This window comes from Leptodactylus fuscus, chromosome 4, assembly GCF_031893055.1.
Source record: "Leptodactylus fuscus isolate aLepFus1 chromosome 4, aLepFus1.hap2, whole genome shotgun sequence".
In the NCBI taxonomy this organism is placed as follows: domain Eukaryota; kingdom Metazoa; phylum Chordata; class Amphibia; order Anura; family Leptodactylidae; genus Leptodactylus; species Leptodactylus fuscus.
In genome coordinates, this window is record NC_134268.1 from 76,882,388 (window position 1) to 76,900,239 (window position 17,852).

The 17,852-nt window shown below is 40.5% G+C and overlaps 1 protein-coding gene across 1 annotated transcript in view; it reads left to right on the plus strand.

Annotated features, from left to right (window-relative positions):
* CEP192 (centrosomal protein 192) overlaps nucleotides 1–16,269 on the plus strand; it is a 104,677-nt gene extending 88,408 nt beyond the window's left edge. The window contains exons 42-56 of the mRNA XM_075271976.1: nucleotides 74–334; nucleotides 1,673–1,791; nucleotides 2,630–2,739; nucleotides 4,107–4,248; nucleotides 4,620–4,795; nucleotides 5,442–5,565; nucleotides 5,655–5,760; nucleotides 6,947–7,145; nucleotides 7,456–7,535; nucleotides 7,857–7,952; nucleotides 8,028–8,147; nucleotides 11,574–11,689; nucleotides 12,054–12,177; nucleotides 13,008–13,066; nucleotides 15,120–16,269. Of these exons, the coding sequence (XP_075128077.1) occupies nucleotides 74–334; nucleotides 1,673–1,791; nucleotides 2,630–2,739; nucleotides 4,107–4,248; nucleotides 4,620–4,795; nucleotides 5,442–5,565; nucleotides 5,655–5,760; nucleotides 6,947–7,145; nucleotides 7,456–7,535; nucleotides 7,857–7,952; nucleotides 8,028–8,147; nucleotides 11,574–11,689; nucleotides 12,054–12,177; nucleotides 13,008–13,066; nucleotides 15,120–15,252 (1,965 nt within the window). The 3' untranslated portion in view covers nucleotides 15,253–16,269. The remainder of the gene's footprint in view (nucleotides 1–73; nucleotides 335–1,672; nucleotides 1,792–2,629; nucleotides 2,740–4,106; nucleotides 4,249–4,619; nucleotides 4,796–5,441; nucleotides 5,566–5,654; nucleotides 5,761–6,946; nucleotides 7,146–7,455; nucleotides 7,536–7,856; nucleotides 7,953–8,027; nucleotides 8,148–11,573; nucleotides 11,690–12,053; nucleotides 12,178–13,007; nucleotides 13,067–15,119) is intronic.
* Nucleotides 16,270–17,852: the final 1,583 nt, after the last annotated feature.

A 17,852-nucleotide genomic window follows, 5' to 3' on the forward strand; every position in this document is an offset into this window, starting at 1 on the left:
ACAATTTTTTTTATATTTTTGTCTGTTTTTCATACAGTTAACCATTCTTGTCCCATTTGTGTTCCTTTATTAGATACCTCTGTCTGGTTATGGTGGGACTAGTAACGTAATACTTGAAGGAGTTAAAAAGCTATCGGACAGCTACATGATAACACTAGGTGGTGTGAGGCCTGATCGTGTGAGCAGGGGGAATGTCATAGTAAGGAACACTGGTTCTAGAGCTGCATACGTTAAAGCTGTATGTTTTGCCAATGTACAGAAAGGTCTCCTATTGGAATCCAGTTCTTGTTCTGTCACTCCTGAGAAGTTTGTACTCAAAGAAAACACCCATGAGGTAAGTTCCTTTTTCAGGTTGAGTGTTTTAGCTATTGCTGTAAAGTCATTTGCACCATGTGAAACTGCTAATAAACAGAAACATGGCTGATATGAAATCAAGCTGACAAAAGATGAGTTAATTTACTGTTGTTTTCCCTTCATCGTTAATTGTGCCCAGCTAAATTTGTGTAAAAAAAAAAAAAAAAAAAAAAAAAAAGTTAAACTTTCTTCGTTCTGTATTTGCCAATAAATAGTCATAAAGTTAATAACTTGACTAAGTGTGGTATAGAACAATATATGAGAAGTCTCTTATTTATACACAAAATAACCTAGTGTGGTGAATACAAACAAACCATTAATATATAAAGTGCAGTAAAGAGTTGTAGATATAAATATTGGAGCAGTTTGTAGATAAGGTCTGAGGGGAACATGTGAAATGACAGAAATCCCTACAAAAAGAAACGCAAAGTAACTTTCTTCCTACACCAGAGTAAGATACTGGTTGGTTTGGTGAGAAACCATTAGCGTAGGTCAGAAGGATAGTATATCTCCTTGCAGAGACTTGTTCATCCTTCTTTTTGGGTCAAGGGTTGTCTTGAGTCCTTTAGAGGCCCTCTGGTCTCTCTAACCCCTTGTTCACATCTGCGTTTGATAATCCGTTTGGGAGTTCGCATAGAGACCCCTCCGAACGGAATACCAAACACATTGCCAAGCGGTATGCAGTGAAAGCACACGGACCCCGTAGACTATAATGAGGTCTGTGTACTCTTCGCGTGGTGTCCGCACGGAACATCCGGACAGAAAAGTAATTTCTGATCTACTTTCATGTCTGCATGATTTGTGAGGGCAGCACGTGGAAAGCACAGGGACGCCATTATAGTCTATGGGGTCCGTGTGCTTTCACTGCACACCACTTGCCAGTGCGTTCGGTAGTCCTTTCAGGGGGGGGGGGGGGGATCTGTGTTTCTTTTATAGTGTAAGGGTGAGAGTTCCTTCTTGTTCTAACCCTTTGCACTGTTAAATAACTTAGAGACTTCCACTTTCTACACACAATTAAGTAAATCACTTTTAGTTTGATGCAAGCAAATGTAGCTGGGATCTTGGAATCTTTAGTTGTGAATCTTTATATGGTTGGCGGTCGTTTCAGGATTTACATTTACTCTGGTTACAGTTAAGTTGTTCCTGTTGGAGGCGCCATCGAGCTTCTGACAATGATCACCTCTGCTGGTAACACAGAAGAGGGAGGTCTGGAAATATATGTATATTTATACTCGTGTGTATCTACATTTAATTTTGTTACACATTTCTTAGGACATTTTCACTTTATTTTATGTATTTTATTCATTTTTTTACACAGATGGTTACTATATGTTACAATGGTGCAGAACTAGAAGAATGTCTTCAGTCTAGCTCATCGCTGTTATTCACAGTCTGTTTTTTCTGTGGAGATGAAGTTTCCAGGCAGCAGTTTCGCAGGTAAGGTGTTCATATATGTGATATGTGTAGTACTTAAACCATCTCTTAAAGTACATATTACTTGTGTTCTCTTTTATATTGGAGATTCCCAGATACAAGTTCAGTCTCTAAACTCCCTATTGATATGCCCTTGACTCAGCATAAAATATACAATTTATTAAATGGGTAGTCTGGAGGACTCTACTCATCAGTGTGTATTCCATGGTCCTCCATCCATTTTACAGTAAGTGTGAGGCAACCTACAGCGTATCCTGGGGATTTTATCTGCCAGGACACTCCATCAATTCTATGGAGTAGTGATTCATCAAAATATATGTGTCATCTTTAATGTGTCTTAAGAACAAAAATTATGGGATATTCTACATGTGTTGTAATTTGTATTTATTCTCTTAAAATCTGAAAGCCTTAATACATTGTACATTGTAGAATTTTCTTTTGGAAATCTTGCCACAAGCCCCATCCCATTTATTTAAAATGATAAATTCATATGCTAGCTCACATTGTTGTGGACAGATCTATAGCCATACACTTAGAAAGATGAATCAAGACAAATAGAATGGACAAGCAGAAGCTGTGACGGGTAGCATGCATGGTTAGCCCCATAGGATAGAAACGTATGTGTGGATTAGGCCAATTGAATACAAATCTGCAGAATAAATCCAAGGGTCATCCATGAATTCTGCTGCACATTCTTCCATCTGGAAAAGTTCTTTCTGTGAACGTGCCTGTAGTAATTTAGAAAAGCTGGCTAGTAGCTCAGTAGCCAAACTAGTACTAATGGTATGTTATAATGCTATAATAGTACCCTTCCTTTTAACACCAGATTCTTTCATAACAGAGCTCTGCAAAACAAACCCGAAGCAGCGCAAAAATACATTGCCGAGAACACGAAGTTAAAAAATATAAGGTTTGATGAAGAATTTCGCAGTGAGCAACTTGTGTCTGAAGGTATGACAAACTTTCTGTATAGTACAAATCTTAAAGGGATTTGCTTAAAGGGATTCTACCACTAAAACACTTTTTTTTTCTAGTTACCACGTCGGAATAGCCTTTAAAAAGGCTATTCGTCTCTTACCTGTGGAAGTGCTCTCCGCCGCGCCGTTCGTTCAAAATACTGGTTTGTACCGGTATGCTAATTAGTTCTCTCGCAGCGATGGGGGCGTCCCCATTGCAGCTCGAAAACCGACTGCAGCGCCGCCTCTCTGGTCTTCGGTGTCCTCCCCTTGCTTCTTCAGCGTACTGTCGGACGGCTGCGCAGTACGCTCTGTTCGACGAAGATTGCCGAACGTACTGCGCATGCGCGAAATTGCGGTCCCAGCCATAGTGCGGGCACCGCACGTTCGCGCATGCGCAGTACGTTCGGCAATCTTCGCCGAACAGAGAGCATACTGCGCAGGCGTCCGACAGACGCTGAAGAGGCAAGGGGAGGATATAGAAGACCAGAGAGGCGGCGCTGTGGTCGGTTTTCGAGCTGCAATGGGGACGCCCCCATCGCTGCTCCTGCGATGGGGACGCCCCCATCGCTGCGAGAGAACTAATTAGCATACCGGTACAAACCGGTATTTTGAACGAATGGCGCGGCGGAGAGCACTTCCACAGGTAAGAGACGAATAGCCTTTTTAAAGGCTGTTCCGACGTGGTAACTAGAAAAAAAAGTGTTTTAGTGGTAGAATCCCTTTAACTAAAGCATCTCGTGTTCCACTATGGAGCTCAATGTATATCCTTGTCATCTGTTGTTGACAGGGATGTAGCAATTTGTAGCATTGCAGTTTGGAGCAATGGATTTGCCCTCAATGCCCACCCCTGATGCACTCGCAGCCCGATTTGTATACACTGTATTACTTTGTTGGTCTATGCTCCTAATAAAGTCAACTTTCTCTGATCTTGGCATGAACAACCATGCAGCCACTGTAGAAAGCCTTGGTGCTAAGGCAGAGTATGCAGCCAGTGTCTCTTCTAAGACAACTCCTTCAATTTCACCTTCAAAATATTGGTTTCTATTTGGGATATAAGGAAAATGTTCGTTCTTGTACCGTGTTAGCCAGTGGGTTGGAAATATAAAAAACAAAAAAACTTGATAGTCTTCAGTAGTTACTTTGATAAAGGAGCCTAAGCGTTCCGAAACGTCAGTAATTTGTCATCATTTTGAGTTAGCCATTAAAAAGGTATCAACTACTGAAGACTATCAAGTTTTTTTTGTTTTTTATATTTGGGATATGTAATACCAGAGAGATCAGCTTAAACTCTTTGTAACTTCATAGCTATGGAACGTAAAAGCAGTTTTTGATCGTTATTTATTTACTTTCTATCTTCAGTATATGACTTGCCACAGAGACCAAATGATGTTCAACTTTTCTATGCAAACCTGCATAAGGTTACACTTTCTGTTTTTGGAAGTGCTTCAGAAGTGAATAGTGGAGCATCTTTACAGCCGTGCTTAAATCTGAACCTATCCAGGTAACACATAAAATTGCTAGCAAACGTTATAAAAACAGAGACTTTACTTGAAGCTCCTTGACTCCATTGCAAAATCTGTAATGGGGGGCCCTGTCCTACCTTGAACCATTTAGAATTATATATTAGTTGAGGGCCCCTTCAAAGTCTAGGGCCCTGTAGCCAATGCTATCAGCCTGGTGTCTTATGTACTCTTTTCACAATAGAACATATTATATGAAACTTGCATATGTGTTTTCATTGCACAAATCTTATCTTTGATTTCTATGTTGATGGCTCCTAAGTTATACATAGCTTTTTACAATACTTACTACAGAGCAAGTCTGTGAGTATTTTTTGTTCAACTTTTTCTTCCTTCTGTTTCGTAAATACAGCCCATTAGGAAATACAGAGAAAAACCTTAGCAATACATCACTGGATGTGCTACCTGTCAAAGGCCCACAAGGACCCGTCTTACCAAATAATAATGTGTCGTCACAAGTTAACATTCTTGAAAAACAACCATGGGTTGTCCAGCCAGAGGTCCTTGTGTTGAGAGTCCCTCCTGTTGGTATGTGGTGTTGTGTTTTTGTTTTTGTTTTTTTGTTTGTTTTTTTTTTGGGGGGGGGGGGGGGAGATTGTGTGTTTTTTTTTTTTTTGTTGTTTTTTTTTTTTGTTGTTTTTTTTTAAATGGTTTCCACTTTACAGAAGTATATTAATAAGCATTCACTATGGTCTATTGTAGTTAATGCAGGCTGCACTACAACATTGAGGTTAAAATCTGTATTTCTGTAATAGAAGTGAACATGTGTCCATTGTGCCAAGAAATATAACCTGTGTCAAGATCAGTGTCTGGTTAAAACTTTCTAAATGTTTCAATTAACATAAATACAAATGCAGTATATATAAAACCTATATACATGAAGTATGTAATTGTTCACAAATTTACTTAAACTATTGTTCTAAGATTTTATGTATTCTTTTGGATTTTCCTGTTTGTTCTTTACCCATACAGGTAAAATTATGTACCGTTAACTATCTTAAAAGTTTCAGATTAACAGATATATTTTATCAGGTCCTGTTCAGGCCACATCTCTGTTTTTTGGAATTTGATCTATTCCTTGATCTTTTGTTAACTGATGTATTGTATATGTATGTCCTGTTGTAAAAAATTGTTTTTGTTTTTAGCAAAATTTAAGAATATTTCGATTTTGTAGGTGGTTTGGCATCAGCAGGCCATATCCAAATTGAGAACCATTCTTCCAAGTCCTTACAGTATGATCTGTCTTGGCCTGCTCATTGTCTTACAATCAAACCACAGCATGGAAATATTGAGCCACGGTAAGTTGCATTTAAAAGTTGGATTTTTTTTCTTTTTTTTCTTTTCAGGAGATCTTACTAAGAATATTGATACATGTCTTTTTTTTCAGGGGCCATGCAATTATTTTAGTGAGTCCAAACCCTATGATGTCCACAAAACAGACCGTGCTTCCATGGAATGGCCAGATCTATGTCCATTGTAACATTGGGCAAAAGGTATTTAGTTTATACTATGTGGCTCAGAGTACAACTGAATTGTTGTACTCATAATGTCTTACTATGTGAGGCTAACCATGGCGACATCGCATTGCAGTTTTTCTAATCGAGATATTCACAGATAGTCCACAGAAGTTTCCTCTGTGCGCTGCAATGATCTGCTGATCACTGCTTCACTAGATGTAGCTGCAATACACATGTTACGCATGTATTGCAGAGCACAGAAAGCAGTCATCCTGTGCACATGCACGGGGCTGACAGCTTCCATTTTGGCAGGATCAACCAGGTACGTGGAGGGGACGGCACTGTCGGGGGGGGGGGCTGGTCGGGGGGTGCCGATCGGCACCATTATGTCCCAATCCCTGGAGATGCCGACGGTCATGTTTGACCGCCGGCATCTCAGGGGGTTAACACCTGCGATTGGACCCGGTTCCAACCGTGGGTGTTACAGGGCATTGTCAGCCGTATGTTACGGCTGACACCCGCAGGACATGGTGCGCACACAGTTTCTGTGTGCGCACAATGCAGCCGCCGTAGTACTATGGTGGTTTGTGGGAAGTCCTTCCCGGCAGCGCCGTACTATTACGGTGGATGTCAGGAAGGGGTTAAGATAAAATAATCCTTTAATAGTCCCACAGTGGGAAAGTTCAGTATGTTACAGCAGTATAGTAATACAGATACAGGATAATAAAACGGTAATGTATTACAGACGTAGACACACCTATGCAGAGAAAAAGATATACTAGGAGTTCGTAGCAGCTGAGTAAAAGAAGGAAGACTTCAGCGTCACTTAGTTCACTGTGAGGAATGATCTTCACTTGGTCTGATGTAGATTATGTAGCCTGATCGCAGTTGGGAGGAAGGATCTCCGGTAGAGCTCCTTCTCACACTTCTGGTGGAGCAGTCAGTCACTGACAGTACTGCCTAGTGCTATCATGGTCTCATACATGGGGTGGGATTTATTCTCCCACATGGAGCTCACCGCGGACAGTATCCTTCTGTCACCCACCACCTGTACTGGGTCCAGGGGTCTTTTTTCGCAGTGGGGTGTGATTTGTCACGTAGGGCCCAGATATTAAATCTATTTATGGCCTCACTGTTTGGCGATTGTTTATTTTATTTTATTTTTTCTTCTCTTGTATACAATCAGTGCCTTTTTTTTCTTTTATTCTTTGTTCTGTATCAGATTGTTAAAGTCCAGATAACTAGTGAGGGTTCCTCAGTTGTGTCTGCCAATGAAGGAGTTCCAAAGTCACCATCTTCATTTTCCTCCCGTTTTGAAGCACCACTTCATGTAGCAAAACCTCTCTCAAAATCTCCATCTAAAGTTGAAATAAAGAATCGGACTGTAGTGTTTCCTAGAACTTTTGCAGGTGGAAGTTCAGGTAACCTTTTATTTGTTTTCACTTTTTCTCCACATTTCAATAAAAAAAAAAAAAAAAAATCACCCCCCCCTCCCCAATAAATCCCTGTTCACATTCTGTCATTGTTTATAAATTGACTGTTTATTTACATTGTTTGTCATTTACTACTCAGAACAAATTCCAGTTTGTAATCGGATGTCTTTAAGATTACACTCTTACCCAAGCCATCTAGTTTATGATAATGGATTGATAATCAAACAAGTTATTCCACGGATTTTTAGTTTGCACTCTTATCTTATTTCTGTTTTGTTTTTTTGGTTTTGCTTTTTAGAGACTTTTTTGGACATTGAAAACCCAAGTGATGAAGATATTAAATGGGTTCTTTCCTCTTTTGCACCTCCCTATGTTAAAGTAAGTAAAAGATAGAAAAATGTTGAACTTTATTTTTAAGGCCAATATTTCATGGTAGTTTAATAAATTACACTCCAGTTTTCCATGCATTTTAATCCTAGGCAATGTCATACCTCCTCAAATACTGCAGCTTAAAAAATTCAAAGTGTTGGATTTTAATATGATTATGAGGAAAAAAATACATTACATCCTCCCATTGAAGCTGCACTGTTTGACTCTGAACTTTATTGGATACAAACACTAGTTATTTTTTTCAGTATTTTCTAAGCGAAAACGTGTTTTATTGATTGTATGTTGCTCTTTTTATTTGTTTCGTCGTAGGCGATCGATGAAAGTGGAGATGTGTATCGTGCAACTTACGCCGCTTTTAGATGTTCCCGTGTGTCTGGAGTTCTTGCTGCTCAAGAGAAGCTAAAAGTATGTCACCTTTCTTCTACCTGATGTTTTTAAAACAAAACAAAAAAAAATTAAAACGGTTTTGTTTCCATTTAGGTGCCGGTTACTTTTTTCCCTAGAGACAAAGGAGATTACACTCAGTCTTGGGACCTTGAATGTTATCCAGTTTCACAGCCACATTTAACACATAAAGTGAGGTTCCAGCTCTGCGGAGAAGTAAGACGATTTGTGTATTCGACATCTGTGGGTTCCTGGGATGATTTGATGAATGAAAATAAATGACAAAAAAAAAAGCAAAATCACTTTCAAATCCACACATTTGATAAAATTGCTAAAAACATCTGTGGTAGGTAAGGGGGCGTTCACACTACCGTCTGTGTCCGACAGGTAGTGTCCGCTCAAAATCTGGCACGGACATTAGGAGCGGACACTAGCTGTGTCCGTGACACTTGTCATTTATTTAAATGGGCATCGGGTGCGTTCTTTTGCACTCCATGCCCTTCTTTCACTGTCCGCTTGTAAAGATGTCCGACTTTTCAAGCGGTCAGAAAAAACCTACATGTCGGGTTTTTCTGTCTGCTTAAAATTCAGACAGCTTTACATGCGGATCGTGAAGGAAGGGCACGGAGTGCAAAAGAACGCACCCGAACGCCACTTAAATAAATGACAAATGTCACAGACACAGCTAGTGTCCGCTCCTAATGTCCGTGCCAGATTTTGAGCAGACACTAGGAGTGGACACTACCTGTTGGACACAGACGGTAGTGTGAACGCCTATGAATACACAAGGGTGTAGGGAAACTAGTAAATATGAACACTTAACGGGTCCCCACTTTGTCAAAATAAATAAAACTTAACTTTTAATAAATAATTATAAAATCGTCCCTCCTCAGTCCCTACCAAGTTATAAACAACACCCTCTTCTTAGTATCAAGGTGGGCGTATCAGAGAATCAGTGCAAACACCCAAGTAGGGAGGTAGGTATTGCCGGGTGGGTCTAAGCATATGACTAGTATACACCCACCTCTATCCACATCACCTCCCTAACCACTCATTTATTGGGGGTGCTTTAGCTTTGTCTGAAAAATGTTGCTAATATTTAACCAATGTAAAACCGATACATTGTTAGGACGGCATTGATCTCTCTAGTACAAATAGTACGGGGGGTGAGTAGGTGTCTAGCCCTGTTCACATGGGTGGGCATTTAAGCAGTCAGTCAATCCACCCTTTATCTGTACCTCACCATTACTGATTAGATCCCCTTTAGATACTCAGTCTGTAGCCGTTCCTAACTCTACAAATTCCCCTACGCGTTTCCCTAATTTAATTTAGTTCATCAGGGGGATTATAGGGTTAAATGCTGCCTGCAACCGATGTGCGGGTATAACCGCAGTTCGCGGGACCACAGTGGTTGGCCCCGCTACTTTAGAGACTGACACTGGACGCTGTGTCAGCCCGTGTCTAAATAGGAGGAGACGGGCCGGCCCGCCCTCCTCGCCCAAATGCACCAATCCTTGTGCGGCTGGGCGTCTGTTCCCTTCCAGGGGGCGTGGTCAGTTTCCTGGTACGGGCCGATAACTGTTCGCGCATGCGCGAACTAAGAATAAAACACAAATCTTTCTCTCTGCAGCGATTTTATTCATATCGGGAGTGTGTACCTATTAACCTCATTCCCTACTGCCGTTCTCTCTATCTCAGTATCCAGAGCGCGAGTCGGGGCCCCCACCCTCCAGTGTGTCCCCAGATGTTATAAATATGTATTCCTTGGATTACGTTAGATCAATCTCCTCACTTACTGAATAGAAGTATCACTACTAGGTACGGCTCAACCATCACAACATCTGCTTCATATTCATCAATACCCCCTATAAACCATTCCTTCATGTCCAAATATACTGGCTAGGTAAGTATCATATTTTATTTTGTTTTATTTCATTTCATTTTCTACCCCCCCAATTCTGATGTCAATCATGCCAGGGGCAGACTTCTGAGTCAGGTTCATTGTACCCACCAGTATTGTGGATAATCCTATTGATGGTACCCAATCGATACATTGTCTCATTTAATAAAGATGTCACATTGAGGTATAGTCATATCCAATGTACCCACAGCTAATGTGTGTCATATTACTGATGATCTCAGATCAGTCCGTTACCTCATTTATCCAAGATATTAAACTGGGGTATGGTTACACCGTAAGCAGGTGTCTACTCATATCCGCCCCAGGTATATCCCCCTATTCACGGCAGCAGAGTCGGTAAGTACCAGGTCATATACTCCACCAATCATGACAAATTGACGTTTACTCCCTTATCCTCATACGAAAGACCATACATTGAGGGGGGTTGCATATACAACATTCATAATCAGAGTAACAGTTCTTTTTAGGGCACCATGGATAACGATTTCTACACATGCATGTCCAATCAGAGCTGTTTCTTTTCAAACGCCACTGGACATAGTCTACTCCCCACTTCTGTAGCTTAATTCGTAACCCATAACCCCACATATCACTGTGGGGTAGTTCTTTCTCGTTGTCCGTGTTTCAGATGAAGGGTAAAAAGGATATAGATTCATTTAGACCAATCGGTTTAGTTGACTTGAATCTGAAAATCCACTGGGTCTCCTTTCGGAGAATCAACCCGTCCCAGTCCCCCCGTCTGTTAGACTTCGGTACCTTCTCAATTCCTTGGAATCTGATCGCAAATGGATCACCCGCATGGTGTAACCATACGTGGTTCGCTACTGGGGTATCTCTCCTGTGGACTATGTCCCCTATATGATCCAAAATCCTCCTCCTGAACTCCCGCTTAGTCTTTCCGACATAGTTCATCGAGCAGGAGCAGGTCGTGGCATAGATTATTCCCTCGCTCTTACAATTTATGAATTGTCGTGTTTTGAAACTCCTCCCCACCCCATATGCAAAAACTTCCATACCTTTCCTGATATAGGCACACGCTCTGCACGAGCCACATTTGTATGTCCCTGTTGTTTTATTTGCATCCAGCCAGGTGCTTTCTGTGGGCAAGGGGGCTAGGTGACTTATTGTTACAATGTCAGCTAGGTTTCTACCTCTCCTGTATGTTATTGAGGGGCATGTTGTTAAAAGATCCTTTATATCATTATCTTGTTTTAATATCCCCCAATAATTGTCGAAGATCCTAGAGACCTCCGTAGCGTGTTGGTTATACGTTCCAATCATACGTATGGTTTTAGAGGTTTCCTCTCTGATTCTTGGAACAAGTAAATCCTCTCTTGGGGTCGCTCTTGCATTCTCCCGTGCCTCTTCCAAGATGCCCCTCGGATAGCCCCTGGCCACCCGGCAATACCTACCTCCCTACTTGGGTGTTTGCACTGATTCTCTGATACACCCACCTTGATACTAAGAAGAGGGTGTTGTTTATAACTTGGTAGGGACTGAGGAGGGACGATTTTATAATTATTTATTAAAAGTTAAGTTTTATTTATTTTGACAAAGTGGGGACCCGTTAAGTGTTCATAGTGTGAACGCCCCCTTAATGTGTGGTATGAAGGGTTTGGGTGTTTTTTAGCATTACATCTTTGTTCCTTGGACTTCTGTGTACACCTACACACCGTTGAATAATTATTATTATTTTTTTTTTTTTTCTCTTGACCACAAAGGGTATCAGAGATGAAGAGGAGATGATGAAAAGTTCAGCAGAAGCTTTAGTAAAGGCAGAGTTTCTGGCAAAGCCACGGAAACGATCTGGCTCTGAAGCATCTACTCTAAGACCTGTGTATGTTATAAATTCTATTCTTTACAGTGTGTATTGGTGAAAAGTGTATATTGGATAATTCCAGTTTAATCTTCTAATGTGCTAAATTTGATCTAAATCTAGTGTTTCTGTTTTGTAAATGATGCATCTTTAGACCATTAACCTAACCCAACCCAAGCAACCTCATGTTTTTAAGAGGATAGTAGTCAGTCTTCATTTCAACAAATGCTAGGTTAATAATTTCTTGCACATACTATATACTATATACTGTGAAGTAGGATCTAAATGTATATTGTTTGTACACATGAGGAAAGCAAGTGAGAATTTGTTTGATGCTGCTTATAAGCACACACCATTTCATATTTATATACCCTTTTTGTTCTAGGCAAGATGAAGGTGTTCGGGGAGTGTTTGCCTCAGAGAGGTTGTACACTTTTCCATCTACCCTTGTTGGTGAATCCAGCACATTGAAAGTAAATTTAAGGAACAATTCTTTTACAACATACTTGGTAAGTATTTTTAGTCCTCCTTTTAGTTCTGACTAAACCAAATTGTTGGCAAGCATATTTATAGTATATTTGTAAGTGTATGTTTTACTCAAGCTGCAAAGGCCAACCAAAAAAAATTGAAAGTTCAGAGTAGAATTGTGTATTGTGCAACAGGAAAGCTTTTAACATGGACAATGAAACCTATGCAGCTGTATGCCTATACTGTAGTCAAGGACTCACCTGGACTCCCATGAAAAATGCCATAAGAGGTTTTTTTTGTTAATAAAGTTGCATTTAAAGTGTCCAGCAGTGTCCCATAATTTACTGTGCTAATATATACTTAATAGATACCTGACCGGTGCGCTAAGCTAAGCAATGGTTGAAATGTAGCAAAAGTAATACAGACAAACCTACTGTTAACTAAATGTGTCATCTGCCAAATAAACTGTCCTTGGGATATGCCATCAGTGTTTTACTGAACACCTGACCTCAGGACACCCATCATTAGCACAATAAAGGAACCATTTACTTGAGAGACCGAACTTCTGTATCAGGGACAGCAGCCAGTAGAGATGAGCCGCTGTGCCATTGTAAACAAGACCAGGTCCTCAATGATGAAACCTTGTAGAACTACTTATTTCAGGTACACAGTTTAGCCAGATGAATGTTTCCTGTGCAGGAATGTATAGTTAGTAAAATGAGCGCTAAAGTACAGTGATAATTATGCAGTTGTCTGATAGGGCAGTGTGATTTAATATTTTATTCTGCATGAAATCTGCATGAATTGTTTTACTAAGAATAATCTGCATGGGCATGTGTTTATAAGAACAACATCTTGTATTAACTTCCAGCTGAAATTTGTAAGTCCAAAAGAGCCATTTCACATGAAGCATTCAAAGTATTCCCTAAGGTAAGCGAGTTTGTTACTACTGTAAGTGTACTAACAAATGTCATGGTTATAAGGGGCGAGACATGTGGGGGCTCCCTGCTGTACCTCCAGAGCTTTTCTTTTCTCTTAAGTGTTAAAAAAGGTCCAGTGATTTTGAGTTTTCTGGTGTGTAGTAATGCAAATAACTGAACGTCTGATATCATTGTACTAATGCAAGGTGTGGATTATTTCCATTGCTGCATGTTATCTATAAAACTATAGTGAAAACTGCCAAACAATATTAACTTTATGTGCAGGTGCACATTGCAATGGCTACAATAGAAATGCCAACACAAACTTTAAACGGCACTCTGCTAGCACCAAGAGAATTGCCGTCAGTACTGTATGTAAAAATTTGGGTTTTGGTTAAAATTTGGTTAAAATCAAAAGGTCGCCTTGCTGTTGGCAGCTGGGCTTATGTAATTTGATCAAAATGTTAATCAAGAACTTAGTTTTCCTGTATTTTTTTTTTTTAATATAAGGTAGGTATTAGCTCTCATGTTCGGCACTATCAGAGTGCTGCTGCAGCTTTTTGTGCTTGCACATAATCTCAATGACAATAATGACAGACCTTCAGGATTTTGGTCTTTGGTATATATCACATTCTAGAACGTTAACGTTACATGACTGACCCCTTTTTCTGTTGATGGAAAATACTGGTGATTGCCAGGTTTCCATATGTTGTGGTACTTAAATTGCAAATACAATAATAGATTACATTTATATGCAAAGCTTCTTAGGTTTTTATGTTTTTTAATCAAAAATGTCAGGATTGTCTCACTCTGGAAACATTTAGGGGGTTGATAATCATAGCTTAGATCAGTGGTTCTCAACCTTTCTAAGGCCGTGACCCTGCAATACAGTTCCTCATGTTGCGGTGACCCCAAACCAAAAAATAATTTTGGTGGCTACTTCATAACTGTAAGGGCTAGTTCACACAGGGGGCCGGTTAGCCACATCACTCTCGGGTCAAAACACGCTTGCCACGACTGTCATGGCTTCCCTCCGGAGTCTGCTCAAATTAAAGGGCCCACTCCGAAGGTTGCTGTCGCCAGGCGGACGCAACGGCTCACCGAGCCGTGGAATCCGCCTGAAGGGCAGCCCGCTTTTTTTTTTTTTCTTTCTGTGAGCGGCAGCATGCACAAAACAAGCCTGGCGGTCTAAATAGACCTCCATTGTGAGGGGGCGGATTATGACATGGATTTCGCGCCATAATCTGCCCCCTCTGTGCCCGTGCGAACGGGCCTTAATTTTGCTACAGTTATAATTCGGAATGTAAATACCTGATATGCATTATGTATTCTCATTGCTACAAATCAAACATAATTTAAACATAGTGATTAATCACAAAAGCTCTCTTCCACAAAATCTGCTGAACCCCCCTTGCTCACACACAGCCTGAACCCCCTATCACGCTCACACACAGCTTGAACCCCCCCTATCATGCTCACACACAGCCTGAACCCCCCCCCTCTTGCTTACACATGCTGTCTCTTCTCTCCATCTTACCTTCCAGTCTCCATTCACTGCAGCTTCCTCTTCCTGTGTTACTGGGCACTGTACTGAATAGCTCCGCCCACAGAGTCCGCTCACATGGTCATGACATCATCACAGGTCCTTCAGCCCACTAGGATCTACCCTGCTGCAAAACATAGCGCGGCTTCTCAGCTGCTAAAGCCATCGGAAATATGTATTTTCCGATGGCTTTAGGCGACCCCTGTGTTTTGGTCGTTTGACCCCCGCCGGGGTCGCGACCCACAGGTTAAGAACCACTGGCTTAGATCAATGTGGGATTCATATTTTTATGGACTCAATACAACCAAGAAATTCAGTCATGTGATTATAGCTTTACAGTGGTGTTGGTAGATTAGTGGGGGGAAAAAAAGCCTCTTGCAAGATGTGGTGTCAAAGAGAAACATATATATTTTTAAACAAGAATATTGGTGTTTTATTGCACAAATATCAACTGAGTTCTTCTGTTTTTCATTACCATTAAATTGTGCTTTGCATTTGACAAATTCATTCATTATTATAGAGCCCACCATTATATCAACCTCCCAGTGAAATTCAAGCCTACAGCCGCTGGCAAATTCGAAGACCGCCTTGTTGTGCAGACAGACGCCGAAGATATCTGTATTCAACTTGTTGGTGAAGCACTGACTACGTAAAATATGGTTGTTGTCTAGGGTGTGCAATGCTAGTATGCTGCTATGTAATATTCATAATGCCTAAGTGCTATACACTAATTGTACATTTTCTGTATCTATGGTCATGGTTTTTACTAAGGTGGTTGATGAATGGCGTTGCTGTGTTCAAATTACTTCCATCCCTTTAAGTTTCCAGCTTGGTAGCAGTAAATGATGTAGAGAGAAAACTTTCATCCAAGTCTTTTCCTAGTGAAAAGGGTTGTCTCACCAAACCAAATTCCCTGTTGACAAGTTGCAGGTTGATTCAGGCTCAACCACTGGGACCCCCATCAATCACAATAATGGGAGGTTTTTTTTTTGGTTTTTTTTAAATAAATCCTTAAGTTTATTTCAGTGGGGCTGTGAGAGATTGCTGAGCACTGTGCTTTGGATTTCTCTGGAAGTTCCATTCTGAATCCAAAAACACACATTCTTGTGATCGGTGGGGGAGCCATTGGTGGTTGGGCCCCAGCCAGTCTGTAATGTGTCTCCTATCCTGTGGGTAGGGGGATTATGTTGTGTGGGAGAGAAACCCTTTAACGTTGATACCATTTAGTGGTACTTCTGTACTGCGGTTTTCAAGCCACCAGCACTATATAAATGATATTCTAGTCAGTGGCTCCTTGTCTTGGATGGCAAACTAACTTATCTTCGTAGTTGCTGCAATGAGCAGCTTTCTATTTGCTTAGATTTCTCTAAGTCCAGACTGAATTTGCACCTTGAAATATGACTATCCTGTTGAAGGAGAAACTAAATATTTCTTGAACAAGCGTTAATGACTCCAACTTTTGTGCAAGACGTGTGTTTTTGAAATCTCTGTGAAACATTTCACTCCAAAGATGTATTTCAACATGCCTTTAGATGGTTTTCCCACTGGCTGGGGAGAGGGATTGCAATTCTAAGTGTAAATCCTCCTGTATTTTTATATTGCTTGTTAAAAAGTGATTTCTTTTTGTTTTTTGAATTTATTTATTTTCATGAAATAAACTGGTTTTTGTGTCTTTACGGTATCAAACTGTTTTATTCTTTACTGGCTTCCTAGGCTTCATGCTATGACACATGTATAGGCTATTGATTTAACTTTATTGTAAGTTATACAGACAGTATGGCACATGTAGTAAAGAGATTTTAAAATTATTCAGGCTATGTCCACCAGGCTGTGCGTACAGTAGGGTTATCCGCTGTTGGCTAATCTGCTGTGTTATACAGTAGGTTTTACCAACTCTCATCATTGTACTGTTATTCATAGAACTAGAACTCAGATACTGGTATCTAAGCCACCAGCAGTACAAAGTACCAAAATATCACAATGTGACAACCCCTAATATACAACCTTAATTTAAGATCAACATGAAATTGCCCCCAAATTACATGGCACAAATCAGTAGAATGCCTCCTATTTATTATATGGTATACATAGACATTCCCCTTAGCCCAACATATCAACAATTACAACGCTTGATAAGTGTTTTGTAACAAATGCCAAGTTTCAGGTGTTACCCCATCATCAGGCATTTCTGGACAATAAGGCAGGTGAAAATCATTCTAAAATAATAAAAAGTATCACATCTTACGCTACTACAATTGGAGTTCTGTTCCATTCCTGTACTTACTGTTTTTTTTTTCTTTATCTAGTCCCCACTGTTCCCAAGCAATCAGGTTTGTTCATTATTTAGCACCCAATTTGTTAATTAGACTCACTCCAGCCTTGTAGGTAGTCCCAGACTAATGCCCTGTTAACATCCGCATGTTTCATGCAGGCAGTGCGCGGCAAGCACACGGACCCCATTATAGTGTGCTAGTCCTGCAAGTTGGACTTCCCTCTCTGCCTTATTCCGCCTTTTTTGTACAGAAACCCGAACGTTAGTGTGAACCTAGCAAAATTCTTGTAGGAATTCCTCAGTCATAAAACGCTTATTTTGGATGTTTTGTTTTTTTTTTGCTTTTATTTATTTATTTTTTTTCCTCTGGTGGCTTTCACAAAAACCTGAAGTGGAATTCCCACAATGTATATTCTGCAGTGAAGTTGTCCTGTGTGGACATTCTTTTCTGACTGAAAAGGGTAAAAAAGCATGACTTAAAAAAATGTATCTTATTTTTTACATGGTGGTGAATGGAGATGGACACCAGGTGGAAGGGGCCCTGTGCTATGAGGAGTGAAAGCAACAGATATTAAAGGGATTCCATCATAGGAATTTTTTAGATTTAACTGACACAACTTAGGAATATCCTTTATAAAGGCGATTCATCTCCTACCTTTATTTCCGCTGTCCTCACTGCCGTTTTCACGTTATTCCCGGTTTTTGGTTTATGCAAATGAAGCTGGGAGAGCACTGGGGGCGTTCCCCCATACCACTGCCTATGTGTATTTTCAGTACGCCCCCTTCTTCTTTTGTCTAGCCTCTTTAGAAGCTGACGTTATGTTCGGGATTGAAATCCCACACGTGCAGTCAGCTCTACTTCTTCGGGCTCGGGCAGAACCAACAGTGCATGCTCCGCCCGCCATCTTGATTCAATAACTGCACAAATGTACTCTGTGCGTTCTCGACTTCATTTGGATAAACTGAAAACCAAAAAATAAC